This window comes from Caloenas nicobarica, chromosome 10 (assembly GCF_036013445.1).
Source record: "Caloenas nicobarica isolate bCalNic1 chromosome 10, bCalNic1.hap1, whole genome shotgun sequence".
In the NCBI taxonomy this organism is placed as follows: domain Eukaryota; kingdom Metazoa; phylum Chordata; class Aves; order Columbiformes; family Columbidae; genus Caloenas; species Caloenas nicobarica.
Genome location: NC_088254.1, coordinates 8,197,205 through 8,215,987, shown reverse-complemented (window position 1 = coordinate 8,215,987; position 18,783 = coordinate 8,197,205). Strand labels below are relative to the sequence as shown.

The window sequence follows — 18,783 nt, the reverse complement described above, 5'->3', positions numbered from 1 at the left end:
AACAAATCTTCTAGAATAAACAATGTTCCTGGCCAAATGGCCATCTGTGCTTTGTTCGCCCACCCTTCTGAGAGCTCCAAGTACACACAAATATTGTTTTCCTCAAAAAACCTCGTAATAAAAATATAAAAAAATGAAACCAAAAGCTTCCCTGAAAATAGGACCATGAGCCACCAAACTACATCGGAAGGGTGGGACCAAAAGTCTTTCTAGTGCCAAATGAAGAAAGCAAAGCTATATTCCCACAACTGGATACACATCCTCACGTCTGGGACCCAGCACTGCAGCGAGGGGAACTCGGCCACAACCACCAGCCAGCCATGGCTGGGAAGCTTACATTTTTTCAGGGAAACCAATTATAGCACACATCGTAAAGGTGAAGGGACAGAACCCGAGCTGACATAAATTACAGCCACTACATTAAATTACAGCAGAACGCCATCATTTTGCACCAGCAAAGAACCCAGCCTGAAGGGTTTCTTTTTGGGACGCTTTTCCCTTTTTTTTGGCACATGTTTTCTGACAGTCTATTGTGAAGTTTTGTTGTTTCTTCTTTTCCTTCTCTGAGCCTTGAGCTCATGCTCTTGTGTACCAGTATTTCTGGCTCATAAACCATTTCCTGTACACCCCGTCATACAAACTGCAGACAATCTATGAATAAAGGGATCGAAATATTCATCGCTGTTGCCAAAAAACAGTGACACTCACCCCTTCTAAGATAATTTTTATATAGCTACAGTTTCTGTTTTTAAACTTACCGAAAGTTGCCCACAGGACTGAGGCCCCATTGCTTTAAAGAAGGGCAAAGGACTGACGAATACACTAAACACTGGGTGGATCAAGAAGAAAAGGCTAACTCAGGAATGTCCCTGCTGCTTTAAAAGTCTCCGCTCAGTAACATCCCTACTACTTTGAAAGTCTCTGCTCAATTGTCCTTCCTCCATTTCTTTCATCAAAGTTTAATTATAAACTAAAATTTTGAGTAAAAATCTTGATATAAAAACAAGATGACCTATTTGGATATTTGTAAAAAAAAGAAATTAAATCTCCTTTTTAAACCAGGTCTGTGGAGTCCAGATCAGCAAAAAAATATATGTTGCATCTACAAAGATGTCTCAGATCCCACCATGTAGAGGCATCAATTATCTAGAAAACTATATGCTGGGAGAGGTTTTTATTATTATCATTATTCTTCTTTCAGTTGTGCACTCTAACATGAGAAACAGCATCTAGAATCCATAATTTTGTATGTTTTTAGATGATTGGAAAAACCAATGCTGTAAATTAAGCATGGGGGGCTTTATACAGCTAAGTACCTTCAAAGTGCTGGACATTTTCACACAAGCTAAGATGCTTTCAGAGCTTCCACTGCTGCATTTTGAGGCGGCTGTTTCAATGACTATCATCACATCTTGGCCAGCTTTCCCTCCCGTACTTTCAGAACGTGAAGGTAAGAGCAGCAGCCCAGCACTGCACTGATGAGGCAGGCAGCACTTCAGACAAAACATTTTAGAAGTGTCCCTGTGTGTTTCGGGACCTCAGGCCAAATTTCTTGAAATGCGCTGTGTCTGCAGTTTATAGAAACTTTGCACTTCTGAAACAGTAGCTTTATTTATGCCTCAATTTCATCTGAGATATGCAGGTATGAAAGTATGCTGAAGGACAGCAACACACAGTACTTCTCTTTGTCATGTACCATTACAGCTTGCTTGAAATGAGCTGCTAGTACAGCCAAGACTATAACACAAAGAAACCACCCTACTTGCTTTTTAGCTTTTGGGAAACATTCAAAAAGCAGAGGTTTTTAAGAAATCTTTGACACTTTGACACTTGAACGAAGTGTTGGCAAAAGCCCAGCAAATGACCAGCCAGCAGCAGATGTGCGCTCACACGGGATGCACACCTGCCCTTAGCGAAGCTGTTTCAAAGCTGCACTGAGATAATGCCTTTCTGGACATGCAGAAATGGGTCATTTTGATCCCAAAACCACCTCGAAAGGCAATTAAAACATTGACTAAGATTTTTGGCACTTCTTCATTCTTATGACCTACAGTAACTGGCAAACTCTTTCCAAGGCCCCATAGTCCTTCTAGATTCTCCAGGCTCAGGCATAATTAATGATTGATACTTTCTGTGTGTGCAATACTATATATTAAATGAAGTCTAGGTAATCTAGTTGTACTCTAGTTTTCATTTCTGCAGTGGTTCTATCTCATCATATCAATCCTTTGACATTCTAAAAGATAAACACATCTCCAAAGAAAATAAAAATACTTGTTTCTGAAACAGTGATCTGAAGATTCTTCTTTCATTCTTTCATTTTCAGAACATACTCTTAAAAGTGGCATGTCCTTGCAACATGCATACTATATAAATTCCAGTTCTTCACACAATGATTCACCATGTCTGCAATGAACTTCTGCTCTGCAATGCTGGTGCCTCGCTCTTCCTGAAACGTATGGAAGCTCCATGTCCGTATCAGAAAGCAGAATCTGGGGTCCTTCAAATTCTAATTCTTCTGCTAAGTTGTTTCTCTTTGCGTTGCCACAGAACATGCATGAACCTATCGCTGTTACTTAGAATCAAGGCAAGCCACTTTTGTCTAGCTAAACACACACTGGAACACAGCAACATATCCATTTAAACTACTGGAGACTCTTTTATTCCCCCAATAGTTCTGATTTTTTAAAATTATAACAGAACACGAAGACGATTGTCTGCTAACTAAAAAAAAAATAAGGTATATTAAATGTGTCGATATCTGTGGCAGAAAATATCAGGCAGATTGTTTATAAAAATAGAATTAATGGTTTTGAAAAACAAAAACAGGCAAGAAACTTTAAAATGCAAAATTTTAAGAATTATGTGAAGAACAGCAGTAAAAGTAGTGCTAGCCAGCTCTAGTTACAGTCCATGACCACAGACAGGACACTATAAATGTCTGGCTTGACATGGAATGAAAATTAACATCTGTGAATGCAGCAGTATCTGGGCAAGTTTATGAGGAATGAGCACCTGTATTGTTGAAATCTCAGCACTGCCTCAAGCAATGAATTTACACCTCCGTGTCTGCTGCAATGGTGATTCAGCTCAGTTATGACAATCAGCACCAACTACTTTCTCTACTAGCCAGAGAGAGATGCTGAAGTGATGCAGAGTCCAAGGGAGTGAGTCACACAGCGTCGCAGCCTTTCTCTTTTCCCGCACTGCTTTCAAGGGACTGCCTGTCACAAATGGGAAAAACAAAATCATTGTATTTCTCCCCAAATCCCATTCAGCTGGCAATGAGCTCGTGTATGGAGCGAGGCAGGCGGTCGCTGCAGAGCTGCACGCTGGTGCCTGCCTGCCCAAGGTACGTGTGCTGGCTCCCGCAGCCATGGGGAAGGGAACTGCCGCCATCTCTGTCCGGAACTTAAGAACCCTTTTTTCCACTAATGATTTCAGCTTTGCACCAAGGAAGTCCTCTGAATTTAACTAGAAAAGTCCTCAAAGTGTTAGCCAAACCTCATCTTTATTAACTTTGCAACGTATCCGACAAATAAGACATAATGCACAATGTGGTAAATGCGTCTATTACTGCTTTATCTTTTTTCCCTTCCATTGTACTTTATAGCTGAAAATACAGTATGTCTAATAATGGGGAAGAAAGAACAACCAAACAGATGGAAAAAGAAGTACTTCTGCTTAACTTTACAGGTTTGTGGCTTTTTAAAAAATTCTTACTGACAGATCCATCTGATTAGATTGAAATAACTTGTTTTATTTAAGATTTTCAACAACTTGTAAAAGATTCAAGTCCAGCCTTGGTTTTAAATAGAATGTTAGCCACTCATCCATCCCACACAAAGCATCTACACTGATCTAATGTGCATGACTGGAAACACTTGGCACTATAAGCAAAGGAGGGGCTCACCAAAGAGCTATAGTAGGAAAATGAACAGTACCATTCCTCAGTAGTACCAAAAATGTGTCAAGGCAATCACCTATTTCTTTTTATTGCTAAAATTTTACAAATGTTATTCTGAAAAACCCCAACCAAGCAAACAAACAAAATAATTGGTTTCTACAAGACCTAATTTCAACAATTAGAAAATGGAAGAGAAATGCTGAAAACAGACCAAAGTATCACCTGGTGTAAAGTGATACGCAAGTATGCTGTGGAAGTCAGAGCTGTATCAGAGCTGTATTCACACCTGCCAATGATCCAGCCCGTTGACTGCTGCTCGTCTTTTTTTGAGCCAGCAAAAGACCAGATGACTATCAACTCATTCCAAAGCCATTTTTTTCAAAATGTAGTTACTATTTTACTGTCCCACATTTCTTTTAGTGCCCAGTTCCCTGAGGGAAGTACTTCAGTATTGAGACTGGAGTGCGCATAGGATATTCTTTACGTGATCCCAATCAAGCATCAGGAGCTTGGCATTTACAACAGAAATCATAACTACTCTGTACAAGGGCTGTTCGCAGTCTCAGCGGTGGTATCATTTTTCTATATAAATACGCTGCATAAAAAATTCCACCAAATACAAGAATCTCTCCATTCAAATATCTATTTATAGAAACACTACATAAAGCTCAAGGTGCTTAAACTGCACACTACTGCCTCATTTAATGGGAAATCAATGAAAAGTTATTTCCATCTGACACAACCTGGCTCAAAGTCTGAAGAATGCCTTAACATGGAAGCTTTCAGCCTTGCTGCAGATTCAGTGTCTCATCTGTCTACATTGCTCAAATACAGCTGAAAAATAGAGTATGTTTTAATAGTCCTCCTCAGAAAATGTCAGGTTTATGTACTAGGGATAGTTGCTGCCATATATTAGTAGTAGTATTCTTTATACTAGAAAAATCAGCCACTCCAAAACACTTTGAAAGGCACCACCAATATCAGGTTTGAAAGACCCTGAGACAAACTCATACTTGATGGAACTCTAGTAATATCAACAGATGTAAAACAAAGATCATATATCAAGTCCTCACATTTTGTGGGAAATTATGTCAATGTGATAAAACGTCTACTCTAGGGTTTCCAGCAGTATTGAACCTCACTTTTAAAAAACATTGCTCTTGGAGCAGCCTGTTGTTTCTGGAGCGCAGCCTTTGTGTCATGTAGGTTTCACTACTTTACACTTTTATTATATCAGCTTCCTCAATGGGAATAATCCTCTATCAGTTTTAATTTCAATGGAAATTCGATTGCATGCATTCCATTTAAATGACTGGCCTTTGCGTGGGAGGAGGGACTACCTGAATGATTCCAGCAGAAAGACAAGGTTTAGGGAAGTTTCTGATTTGTATTACCATGATATTCCACTTTTTAATTAAAAATTCTTATTACAGCAATAGCCACAATATTCTTGGGGAAGAATCTCTATTCTAAGTGACAACCAGGCAATATAAATGTTTATGCAGTGTCATCTGAGGCACAAATGTACAGGCACAAATGTACAAAATGTACAGATGTTACTATGTCTAGGGTAAATTCTGCTAAGTGCATCGAGAGAATGCATTTTGCTTTTTTTTTTTTTTTAAGAAAAAGAAAAGACCTACATTGAGGAACAATTTGCTTTCAAAAAAAAAAAAAAGATAGAATAGTTGTAGAGCAGGATAAATGTAGCTTAAAAATTACTGGGAGTTTGCAGGAGCCAAGCGTAACAGAAATTGAAGCATTATTCATACTTTAGAGTTCTTGATTCCATCAAAAATGAGTTTCTGATACAACACACTCTTACACTGTTTCTGCAATATATTCTTTCTTCCTAGGTCATACTACTAAAAAGGCACCTTAAACTAACTAGCAGATACATTTGCCATATTTTATAATGCTTTGGTGCAGCAGCAGCTATACGGACAGCACTGTCCATTTACTTATGAGTTCACCAAACTTTAACTGTTCAGACTAAAACTTTCCACTCCTGGTGTCTGCCTTAGTTTCATTTTTTTGACTGAAGTATTTGATCCAATAAGAGTCTGAAGGAAAAGAAGAGGGAAGAAGTGTTTTTATTTTTCCCATGCTTCAAATATTCTGATTTTTTTTTTAAATACAAGCGTCTGTTTTATTTGAATGAGTGAAATTAAGTCAGCCATGAAAACAGAGGGTTTTTTGTAAAGAATGCATTATCTCCCTTTTATACGGAAATATACCCAAATATAGCCAGGCCAAAAGGTACTGAAAAAAAAATCTCATAATCATACTTCACACATGTTCAGACAAAACTTTTTAAAGTTTTGCAGCAGAACTACTTGAACAATCTATTTGCAGGAAGTGTGTTCCACATCTGAGGCTACAAGAGGCTGAGAAGTTTTCCAGCAATTATTGGTATGTGCTCCTGAGGTGGGTAGCAGGGGCAGGCTCTGGAAACGAGCACAAGCATCTCTCTCTTCTGCTCTTAGCCACCCCTTGAGCCTGCTGCAGGAAGCACTGACAAGCAAGGAAGCAGCCTAATGTAAATGCCTGTACCTAAAACTGCATGGAATACTTTGGGAAAAACTTGGATAAATCTTGAGACTGGGATTCAAGAGATGAGACTAGATGAGCAAGTCAGGTGGAGAAGATACTGAGAAGAAGAAAGTGAAACTGGATGAAACTGGCGAGAATGTGGGGAACCTAAATAGAAGGAGAGACTGGAGGCAGAAGAGATGGGGAGAAGAGATGGAAAATATTAGACAAGGCACTAAGAAAAAGAGAAGTGTGATGGAGCAAGAAAACACAGTGGGACAGCTTCTGCTAGGAGCAGAGATGGGCTGTATTTGTAGGAATGGCAGAAACACCTATGCCGAGAAAAACCTCTGAACACCAGGGCAAAGCATTTTCTTTGCCCTGTAGTACTCGTAGAGGGTAAATTCCTTCTGCCATTGGCTCAACTGCAAAGGTCTGATGAGTCCTGTGAATAGTGACGTATCACATGATGGCATTCTGGTTTTGAAGGCTTTTTTGTTTTAAAACCATAAAGTTACATACAGTAAGTCACAGGACATTAAAAGAATGTTTAACCTCAACTTAGAAGAGATCATCCATGCAATTACTATATCATTTAGCTCTTTTTGCCTGTGAGGTCCATTTTCAACTATATGAGTACACACCATTTTTTCCATATGATCTATGACTCATTCAGTGTGCAGAATGGATTTATTCTGGGGTGAATCGGGAATGTTTAGTTAGAAGAGTTACTTATATAATCTCTGTCTCATTTGCTGTAGAAGGCAGTAAGTACATACAATGGACATACAGAATAAGGAACATGAAAGATGGTGTGCAGGTTCTGGAATTAGCCACTCTACTAGGTTTTGGGGAAAAAAAAAGTGACGTCTGGTGAAAATTATGTAATCCAATCCTTTCTCAGTTTGTGAACTATGTACTTTTCATTATGGGGGTGTCCTGGTTTCAGCTGGGATAGAGTTAATCTTCATCCTAGGGACTGGTATAGTGCTGTGTTTTGGATTGAGAATGAGAAGAATGTTGATAATACACTGACATTTCAGTTGTTGCCAAGCACCGTTTATAGCCACTCAAGGACTTTCCAGGGAGAAGGCTGGATGTGCACAAGAAGCTGGGAGGGGGCACAGCCAGGCCAGCTGACCCAAACTAGCCAAAGGGCTTTTCCTTGCCATATGGTGTTAGGCCCAGCACCTAAAGCTGGGGGAAGGAGGGGTGGACGTTCGGAGTGATGGTGTTCATCTTCCCAAGTAACCGTTAGGTGTGATGGAGCCCAGCTGTCCTGGAGATGGCTGAACACCTGCCTGCCCATGGGAAGTGGTGGACGAACCCCTTGTTTTGCTTTGCTTGTGTGAGCGGCTTTTGCTTTACCTATGAAACAGCCTTTACCTCAACCCATGAGATTTCTCACTTTTACTCTTCAGAGTCTCTCCCCCACCTCAGTGGGGAGGAGTGAGTGAGCAGCTGTGTGGTGCTTAGTTGCCAGCTGGGGTTAAACCACAACAGGGGGTCTCACTGAAAATACTTGGATCTGATTTGCAGATGAGCTGTCAAATCATAACTACAGTTTTGGCCTGTGCGAATTTTGCTTTGACTATTGTCAAGTAATAAATATGATGCTGAACACAGAAAAAAAAAAAGGCTGATCCCAATTCCTTGACATGGGGCATTAAATTATTGAGCATTTCTTTTAAACCTCATTCTTCCATATCTCAGCTCCCTTTCTTACAACAAAGATTAGATCTTGCTATCGCACAGCAGCTTTGTGAATATTAAACACTGCAGTAACAGTTATCAATATCTAGTCCTTAGAGAAGCAATTTTTTCTCATTTCTGCAAGGAGCATTTTTAAGGCAGGGAGCCAAAGGCTGAACAATAAAGAGAATAACACTGAGTAGTGTATCACTAATAACTAAGCTGTTGATCTATGCAGGGACCCTGGGGTAAAATAATATATTATCAAGTAATTGAATAATTTTCTTAACACACAAGACTTACCATAGGATTGTTGACAAAACTCTAGTTCTGAAAGCTCTAAACCTTTGCAGGTTTGACTTTGCCACATTAAGAGAGTCCTTTGAATGGCGCTGTGCCGCTCAAAGTAAAACTACATACCACCACAAAAAATTCTCATCAAAAAGTGACCCAAACTGAGGTCTCAAAACAGCCATGAAGATAATTAGTATTCCTGCTATCTTTAACAAATGATAATGCAAACAGAAATACAGAAAAATAAAACACTACATTGCTTGACTGGGAAGTTACTGTATGTTGAAGCCAAAAACTGAGGGTGGTTTGCAGAACGAGGCAGGCGATATTTCCCTGGCTTCTTCCCCCTACAGATCCCCCATTGCCTCTCTAACATTGCAGTCACAGATATAAAAAACACAGGATTGGCTTTTCCACAAATACTAGTCAAGAGTTTGAAGATAAACAGCCTTAACAACCTATCACTACAAAGAAACTCTGTTTTATTAATTATACTTGCATGTCTCTATGTGTGCAATATGCTGCCTGCAAAGGTGTTATTTCTGGACAAACACACAGCACACTTGATGAAGTACTAGCAAAGATGAGACAGAGCACCACAGCCTGATTATTTTTTCTTTTTTCTTTTTTCTTTTTTTTTTCTTTGGTTTTTTGGGGGGTTTTGGGGGTTTTTTTGTTATCACCACTGCTTTACTTATTTCTGGGTTTTGCATTGTTCTATATGCAGTTAGTCCTTAACATATCATATGCAAAAGTCTTACTTAACTGTTCTGGGCATCACAGAGCATGTAGTGCCAACTTCCATTTTCACTCCTTCTGAGGGAGGGGGTTCGGACTACGATTCTTCAGCACAACTATTCTGTGGTTAGGCACGTGCTTCCTAGATGTAATCTTACATTTCTGTTTTCTAGCTTTCAACATGAGTTTTCGCCATTTGCTGTTTTTGAGCCTCACTTAAAAATCTAAAATTAAAATTCCCATAAAACTAAAATCTCTAGCAACAGTATTGCTAACAGACCACTTCTTCAGCACCCTTTGTGTAACTTTGGCAGCTTCTCCTGCACTTCGTTCCTTCACTCATCTTGGTCAGTGCAAGAGAGCATTTGGATTGTCCTGGTGGGTACTTTCACTGCAAGTTCCTTTATTCAGGTAATTTATGTTCTTCTCCTGCTATCTGTCTTGAAAATGCACCTTGAACTTGTTCATTGTTATCAGCAGTACTGAACTAATCTCCTAAAAATAGCAGGAAAAAATTACTCCTTTCATGTACCAAAACAGATGCTGACATCTGCCAGTAGGTGTTTTCTATACCTGTAATTAATGGGAATAGTTAACAAACATTCACAAAAACAACAAAACAAACCCCAGAAATTAATTCGAGAGATTTCCCCTGATCAAAGTTTCTAGACATCTGCAGCTTCCTCTGCTTCAAAAACCTGGATGCAATTAAACTAACAGATGAATAAAAAGCAAATTTCTTGTTCAAATTATAGGAGTGTTGAATAATTGTGCACTGGAATTTCAGACAAATACTTTTGTCAATGTGAATTGACAAAAAGAAAGACAGACAAGCTGGAATGCCTTAAAATATCTCCCACAACACTTGTCCATATTGACAAATGACAACCACTCAAATTACAATACCCTATTAAACAAATCTACAAATACGTCAGGAATGCAACCGTCTGGTTGCAACTCTGAAGTCACAATTTTCATTGATTAGTTTCCTCTTTAAAACTTGGCACAGGGGTTATATCTGGACAATAACCAGGCAACACATCTAAATCACCCTGCAGTCATGTTTTATTGCAGAACAAAAAAAAAATCATTTTGACAAGCAATCCAACTGAAATTTCCAAATCACTCCACAATGTTTTAAGTGCTAATGCTGCTATTCATAACTGATGAAGTGATCGGATAACTATGGATCTTTTCCCCCTTTCCTCTCCTCCCTGACACGTGCATTCCATTTACTCTAAGAATTACAAAGGTAACTTCTCAGACAATTCCAGTTGCTACATGAAACCTACCATCCCTAGTTCACTGGTACGTTAGGCAACAAACGCTTTAGCCAATAGAGATGCATTTGGGGTTTGATTTTGGTGCACTTAGATGAATCATTAACATTTTTATATCATGTTATTACTACATATGAATGAGGGTCTGAATCTTTAGCTATTCTTAGACACGAATTCACTCAAGTTCAGCCAGTACGTACGCTTCTCCAAGTTCACCATGCAACACATTTAACAGGCTCAGAACTTCAAAATAAACCTCACAGAGGAAAAATGCAGCTCAATGCTTCCTGCAGTATTGCAGAATACTGAAGTACTACTGTTAACCATATCTTTTGAAGCACTTCTGTACATTAAAAATCAAGAAAATATATATTGGGAAGTTGACAGAGCCTCTGGAAAACTCAGCTCCCAGAGTGCTCAAGCTAACCCCCAGACTTACAAATAGTACTAAACATATACGAACTGGCTATATCTTATGATAAATACAGAAAGTGTCTACCACATATAAACACCAAAAGCAGATAAGAGAATATTTTCTAATACAGTGTTCTCAGTTGTTGAAGGCAATGTCATAAAGCCACAGTGCAGAGATGTAGAGGAAACAACTGTGGTCCAAGAGCTTCATCAAAGATGTCTCTATGTGACCCTTTGTATACAACGGACAATTGATCAAATGACGTAGGACATTTTATGAGTGGTGCCTGGTAAGTTAAGCCCGTGCTCATGACAACGCATTCTGAATTAATATTTTTAAAATTCTGCTGCAAATATCAAAACAGTCAAAGAAAGGCCAGTACAACCCAAAGTAATGTAAGCTTTTAATAAGTTTCCTATACACCCATGGAATGTCAGACCAGCAAATATACATACAATCCCACAGTGTTCGCAGGGAAAATTCTTCACATAAAGTCAAGGTTAAATTTCCTCAGGAAAAGATATGTCATCATAACCCCACATTGTCACTTATGTCAAACACCTACTCTATACAAATCTCAAAACCAGGATAAATAAACCACACAGTAGCTCTTTGGGAATAAGAAGGGTCTTTTCAGTTAAAAAAAAATAAAAAAAATTTTTAAAAAGCTCTCTTAAAAACATGTACTCTTCTATTTGTCTTTACCTCAGTATCTGAGCATCCCAACCACATGACAGAGTGCACACATCCTTGCAGCCCCCATATCACTTCTGAAAAAGACTTGTCTGGGAATTACATTTTCTGTTCCATATAAAATTAATCTTTTCCACTTCTACCTTTGCTAAAACCAGAAACGCTGGAAACATTTAATTTTCTAGAGTGGAAAACTTTAAATAATGGTTGGGCAGAATGCCAGCAAGCTGGCAAAACAGCCAAGATCCCAGGTGTCCAGGGAGCTTGCCAATGCCTACCTATACACTTAGGTGACAGAACAGCACATCAGTTTTTAATGGACTCAACACATTCCTGAAGAACACTTCAATTCTATTTAATTAGGGTTCTGCATCCATAAAAGCCTTCCAATGGAAAAGTTTTAACTCACACCAGTCAAAATTAGCACCATCATCATTAATATTCTTTAGGAGATCAAATATATTAATGTATCCTATCATGATAGAGCTGGGGATTGGCCTCTGAGCCTCGTACCTCACCTCATCTCTTCAACCATAAAACCTCTTTCCATTTCCAAAATTGTCTTTTCGGATACTTTGCATTCCCTGCACAGGTGCCACTCTCAAGTCCTCTGCACACAGGAGCACAGATCCAAGAAGAGAACTCTTACTCAGAACCAAAAGCTGGATTTTTCCATAGCTGTTCTACCAGAGTAATAGTATGTATAGCTGAGGAGTCAGGGACAAAAAAGTAAAAGCAAGCATTGCTTTCTGATCCTATCCAGATAATTCTCCAAAACACAAGGGACTTCTTGCTAAGTAGTTGTCACATAGCATTCTGGGAAAGGCAACATAGTCTAACTGGAGACATGACAGTAATCTGTATGAATCAGTGGGCAAACTAGCAACTGTGAATGAAACTGGACAAGCTCAGCAAAACTTCATCCACAAATATCTCACTGATCTCTCAGCAATTAGTCTTTCATACATTTTAGCTTGGTTTTTGCAAGTTCGTATAAAAGTAAAGGCACAGACTTGGTTAAAAACACACCTCAGTCCACAGATAAACACAATTTAGATTTTACATCAATTTTGCATTGCTCTTCATGGTGAAACTCATATATGAATTTCTCTGCCTATTTTTTCATACTCCTTGCGGCACTGTAACTGAATCACCAAAATGGTCACTATTTTACTTTACAGGCTTTCTAACCAGAGCATTTAAGTGGTGATGATTACTATGTGACTTCAGACTCAACTGTATTGGTGCAATTTGGAAAGTGGGAACTGCAGAAGAGGAGAGGTGAGGAGCTGTCAGGGTAAGCTGGGCCTTCTAGCCTGAACTCACCACCAAGGACAGCACAGAATCATAGAGGGGTTTGGGCTGGAAAGGACCTTCCAAGGTCATCCAGTCCAATCCCCCGGCCATGGGCAGAAACATCTTTCACTAGACCAGGTTGCCCAAAGCCCCATCCGGCCTGGCCTTGAACGTCTCCAGGGATGGGATATGCACAGCTTCTCTGGGCAGCCTGTTCCAGTGCCTCACCACCCTCATCTTAAAGAGCTCTTCCATATGTCCAATCTAAACCTACCTTCTTTCAGTTTAGAATGGTTGTCCCTTGTCCTGACACTACAGGACTTGGTAAAAAGTCTCTCTCGATGTTTCTTATAAGCCCCCTTTAAGTACTGAAAGGCTGCAATAAGGTCTCCATATATTAAGGACAGAGACATACTAAGAATTCATGTCTTTACCAATAAGCCATAATTCACTGTATGCCTTACCAAAAAAAACCCACATAAAATTGACTTTAAAAAGGGGCACTCTGTATCACCAAATGTAAACTGCAAAATAAGCAGGCTTGAATGTCCAGAACCCTTCCTTGTGCACACTGCACAAGAAACCCTCAGTCTGATATTCACACATTCAGCCTCTCAGGAAGAGCTAGTGACTTGGCAAGGCTTGAGACAATTAATAACAAAAAGTGCTCAGTAAATAAGTGTTCCATTTGAGTTGCTTCCTTTGTGCTGGTGACAAACAACGCAGACGAGTTTGCTTTCAAGTTCTACTCCACCCACATGCCTGAATAATTCTCTTTCCTTTAACGCAGGGGGAAGTAAGGAAGATTTACTCATCACACCCTCGTGTTGGAGGAACACAGACTACAGTTGTAGAATCTTGTTGTATTGTGAACAGTTTATGGTTTCAGTAAGATGTGTCAGTACTGTCTGTGTGTAAAGGACAGATGTTTACTGCCTCTTGCCTGCCAAGAGGGGACAGGTGGCTGTGTATTCTGAGGCGAGCATGTACAAACCTATGTGCAAGGTGCTGAAGAGGGGAAGCCACTTGTACAATAAGAAAATAGGTTTAACGACCTGCAGGAACACTTGAATAAATACAAGCACTTCCGAGGTTCTCCCTAACCAAAACCCACAAGTTTAACTTTTATGAATCAAGCTGTCAGTCATGTAAAATGAGTTCAGCTATTAATGAAAAAAACAATAAATGTACAATAATGAGGAAATGACCTAATGGACCAAAGCAGATTGACTTAATTTGTTATTAATTAACTGCCCTTAGGAGAAACTGCAGAGGGAGTGGCCAAACACTGGGATAACCGTTAACAGAGTATTTCTTCTCAATAAATGAGATTTTCATTTTTGGTATGCTCCAGGAAAATTAAAAAAGAAAAAGAAATAAAAATATACTGTTCTCTGCATGCTGGCAAGAGCACTGGTACATGTCGCTGCCGATAAATTAAATTAAAGCCCACGTGCAGAAGCATTTAATCAGGAAGAACAAGCAAACAAAGTGAAACACTATTGGCCTTGTTTTGCTCTTGTCCTGGCCTTTATACTAAAACTGTTCTTAGCAACTTCTTTTTTATAATTATATTAATTACCACATTCTAGGGAGAAAAATAACACTGAGTAGCAATTACAGTTTCTCTGAGGGTAAAGAAATGTCACTAAATAGAGAGTATCACTATGTAGAGTTCCATGCCTAGGAGGAGCTACATCACCTACATTTCTCTTTGTTATTAAAAGTCTCTTGTAATATAAATGGTAATTTCTTTATAGCTGCTTTTATACATGCAACAATGGCAAAGATGCAGCAACAGTATGCTCACCTATTTTTTCCTCTTCGTCTACTCAAATCTTCTGTTTAAACAACAGTTTCTAAAATTAACATGAAAATATTTTCACTCCTGTTCCCCTACTACCAAAAGAGATTTGCCAGTGGCCAGACCACTCATCGTACTGACCTGCATGTCTTGGCACTGGCTAATTCACGAGCTCACAGCCCTCTTCTCTCAAGCCACTTGTCATTCTCAACAAATTTCTTGTACAAACCTTCCCTCTCCATACCTCGGCCACCTTCTTTCTTCCACCTCATTTCTAGCTTCCTCACCTCTCACTCCTTGCTTGCTGAAAAGGTGTCTTTCCTGGAAACTATTTTGTTACATGTCTTAAGTCAGGCAGAATACTGTCCAACTTTTCGCCTTGATGCAGTAAGGGATGAAATAACGACTGGGACATTCGTGTATCACTTGGACACCAGTGAACAAATTCAGCACAGAAAACTTTCCAAATTAATGCCCATGCACTAAGTTCATTTCCCATTTCCTTCAAAAAACAGAGAGTGTTTTTTCAAAAGAGCAATTTGTACCAGAGACTATTCTCAGAGGCTCAAACTAGCCCTGTCATGTTTTCCATTTCAGACAAATAACACTAAGACTTTCTTGACATTACTTCTCTTCAATCAACTGCCCGAGTCTCGATAAATGGCCTTTATTCATAAATAAAGCAAATGCAATAACTGCTACACTAAGGAGGCAGAAAGGCACTCATCTGATTTGCTTAGGTTGTATTTTTGTTATCCTGATCATATGTTCTGCTGCTACATCTCCACTAAACGAAACAGCATTTCTAAAAGGCAGCAGCATTAGATTTGCACCCATCCAGAAAGATATGTCCTCTTGTGTCAACATATTGAGACCACTCTTGAACACCCTGCTTCTAATATCCAAATATGAGCTTCTTGACATTTGCAACATTAAGTTAGATTAAGTAGCCCAAATAAGATGCAAATATTAGGAAGAAATACTTTAGGAAATACTAAAATGACAGAGCTAGAAACTGAACATTTTAGCAGGATGAAAGCTGCTTGTGAGGAGAAATAGCAAAACCTCACTAGCCTCCCACATACAATGGGAGACTGCCCCAGAGCATAGAGCTACACCCAGCCAGGCACTTTTGAATGAAGTAATAACACAGTAAGTTTTATTTAAAAATTAACACAGAACAGATTTTCTCCTCAATAAACTAGGAAGCCAAAATCAAAGCATGTAGAGCTTGAACACTGGTAAAAGAAGCATCTGTCACAGAACGCACACCACACCATGGAAAGATACTGGAGTGATCTAGTCTTCGAGGTGCTGGCTCTAAACGCTACTTAGAGCATGACCAGCACTGCTAAAAGGATAGCCTTATGGCATTGAGAAGTAGGAAGCCTTCATAACATCGCCTACCTCAACTCCATTTTTCCATTTCTTACATGGAAAAATCTTAAACTTGTCTGTGACTCAGTTTTTCCTTCTATCAAATTAGAATTGTATGTATTGGTAGGTTTAGTGACTGTCTAAAATCCTTGAAGGTATGGTATTAGGTAACTACGATATTACACATCTACTTTCAGTATTCCCCAAGACACTTCAAAAAAAGTACACAAAAAAATTTCACTGACTTAACAAAAAGCAATGTTCGGTTTAACTTCTTGACTATGTGAACACTTAGCATACTAGGGAAAACCAGCTGTCTGACAAAGTAAATATAGGAAAAGCAAACTTACATTTGTGTTGCAGAGTTTGTATTGCTTGTAGGTGCCAATGCAGACGATTGCTGCAGCCTGCTGAGGCTGGGGCTGACCCTGGACCGCCTGGGGTGACGCAGAGCCGTGATGGTTCGAGTCACTGCTCTGAAACAGGCTTTGAGATACAGGAAACGAAGGTGACTGGTAAACTGAGGGCCCCAGGACTTGATGTCCAGCCTGAGGCCCACCTTCTTCTTGATAAAGATTCCCATGTTGAAGTGAAGGACTAGCTGCCTGGCTGTAGGTATTCATGAGAACTGGACTCTGATGAAATACATGGTTCCTTGATGACTGCCGCTGCCTCCGAAGTTTCTGAGGCTCCTGACCAGTATCAGTCTGTAAAGGTAAAATGTATGGCACTTTTCCATATCCATACTTCCCCGGACCGATAGGATTTCTGTTTCTGCTTCTAAAAAGAAAGAAAGAGAGAGAAAACAGTTACTGCATTCATGAGTAAAGTAGCAGTTAGATACTTATATGACTTTTTATTAGTCAGTTATTCACTGCAAAGCAACAGGTAACCAGAAATTTCGGTCTATTTTACGGAAACTATATATAAGCTATAGTCTTGCTTGGCCTATTGGGAATCTCTGAAGATGTCTACTGGTTGAACTAAATCCTGGGTCCTCTTTGGCTGAGAGTCACATGGGAAGTCACTCATTGTCAACTAGTAAAGGCAAACTGTTAGTTATGGTGTAAAGTAGCAGTTTGGCGGAAGGTGGTGGTTGTTCTTTTAATCCCTAGGGCCCTCCTTTAAAATCAAAATTCAGAGAATCAAAGCTGTATATTCCTAAAATTCATAATCATGTTTCTGAGGAGCTTGAGATACTTAACAGCAGGAAATCCCTGCTGTAGATTTGAGTAATGACAAAAGAAAATTTGAATCCAGTATGGTGAAGATCATTAAACATTTTGTATCTATTTAAAAGGCTTCCTGTGGTTCTGCTTCATTTGCTACTTAAGAAACAAAAGCAGAAACAGGAAAAAGGAACATCAAAATATTACTGAAATACCTCTGAAAAAGACGACAAATGCAGGAAAATATTTTTCTTATGGTACACAGTTTATCTTCTCTTTTACCAGCAGATGTACTACTATATATATATGTATGTATGCACAAAGTGTGGATTAGCCATACTTAACTAATAAGTCACGACCTCCTACAGCCCCCAGCACTAATCACAGAAGTCTCAGGTCTGCTCTCTTGCACACAGATCTCTTCTTTCTTACTGAAGCCCCAGTGTTCTGGGCTGTAAAACACCTGTATCAGCACTCTCAAACAGCTGGCACTCCTGGAGGGTAGTTTTGTCCTCTGCACACTCACAGCAACACAAATGACTCAGCCTAGAAACTCTGCTCCAAATTACAAGTGAAAAATCACAAAATGAATAACACTGCATTTGGGTCATACCATTCAAGACAGTAATTCTGGAATTTTATCTGCAAGCAATAGACTTTTCTTGTCATCCTCTACAGCTCAGCATCACATCATGCCTTGATTTCTAATGCTGCAGTACAAAGAACAAGTTGGCAAAAAGAATCCTTCCACTTCAGAGCAATGTGTGAATACAGCTGCTTTGGGCAACCTTTGCAGCTCAGGAAGGGAGACGCCATTAAAAGAAGGTCATTTTCTTTCTGTCCATAAAATGTATTTATGTTTTTCAATATATATAAAATAGACTTGAACTGTAGTGAAAACCAGAGGTTATAAATTGACTAACTTATTTTGTAGAAACTGAAGTGTTACAGATGTCAGACAGCCACCAGATTAAAGAGACTTTTCTCTGGGTTTGTTTTTTCTTGTGTTTGTTTTCTTCCCTAGTCTTATATTTTCCCAATACTCTTGTTAACATAGGAACCTTGGAAGTCATTTACTTAACATTCTAGCTTAATGGCCAAGTGGGGCTTTTAATCAGTCTTCCTGGCTCAAGGATGTGTGAACAAGAGTGTTGATTTATCCTGGCAGATAAGCAACCAGCACTCTTGAGCTGTTTGTACCCGTTAATCTGCTCTGTGACAGTAATGGTCATTGTTGAGGTAGGGTTTTGGTAGCTACAATAGAAAAAAAGTAGTCTAATGGTTTTTTGCCATTAAGAGAGGATAAAAAAGCTTCCAGTAAGAGGACAGGACAGGAAAGAGAAATTATGAATGGGAATTATTTCTGAAGTTGAGACTAAAGCCAACCTCATTTAAATGAGCACAGTTTTGTGTTGTGGTTTTTTGTCTGTGTTTTCTGGTTTTTGTTTGTTCGTTTTTTTAAAATGTGCAAATCAATTTATTTCCCCTGTGTTGCTGCTATTTTTAACCACATCAAATTTGAAGTTTCTGAAATACAAACCTTGACAACAACTCGGGGCATTGAGAAAGTTACTGCTTCATTGTGG

General features: G+C 39.2%; 1 protein-coding gene across 5 annotated transcripts in view; it reads right to left on the bottom strand.

The window, feature by feature from the left end:
* THSD4 (thrombospondin type 1 domain containing 4) overlaps positions 1-18,783 on the bottom strand; it is a 285,606-nt gene that overhangs the window by 213,812 nt on the left and 53,011 nt on the right. For all 5 annotated transcript variants that reach the window (XM_065641502.1, XM_065641500.1, XM_065641501.1 and 2 more), the window contains one exon: positions 16,379-16,808. In XM_065641502.1, the coding sequence (XP_065497574.1) occupies positions 16,379-16,808 (430 nt within the window). The remainder of the gene's footprint in view (positions 1-16,378; positions 16,809-18,783) is intronic.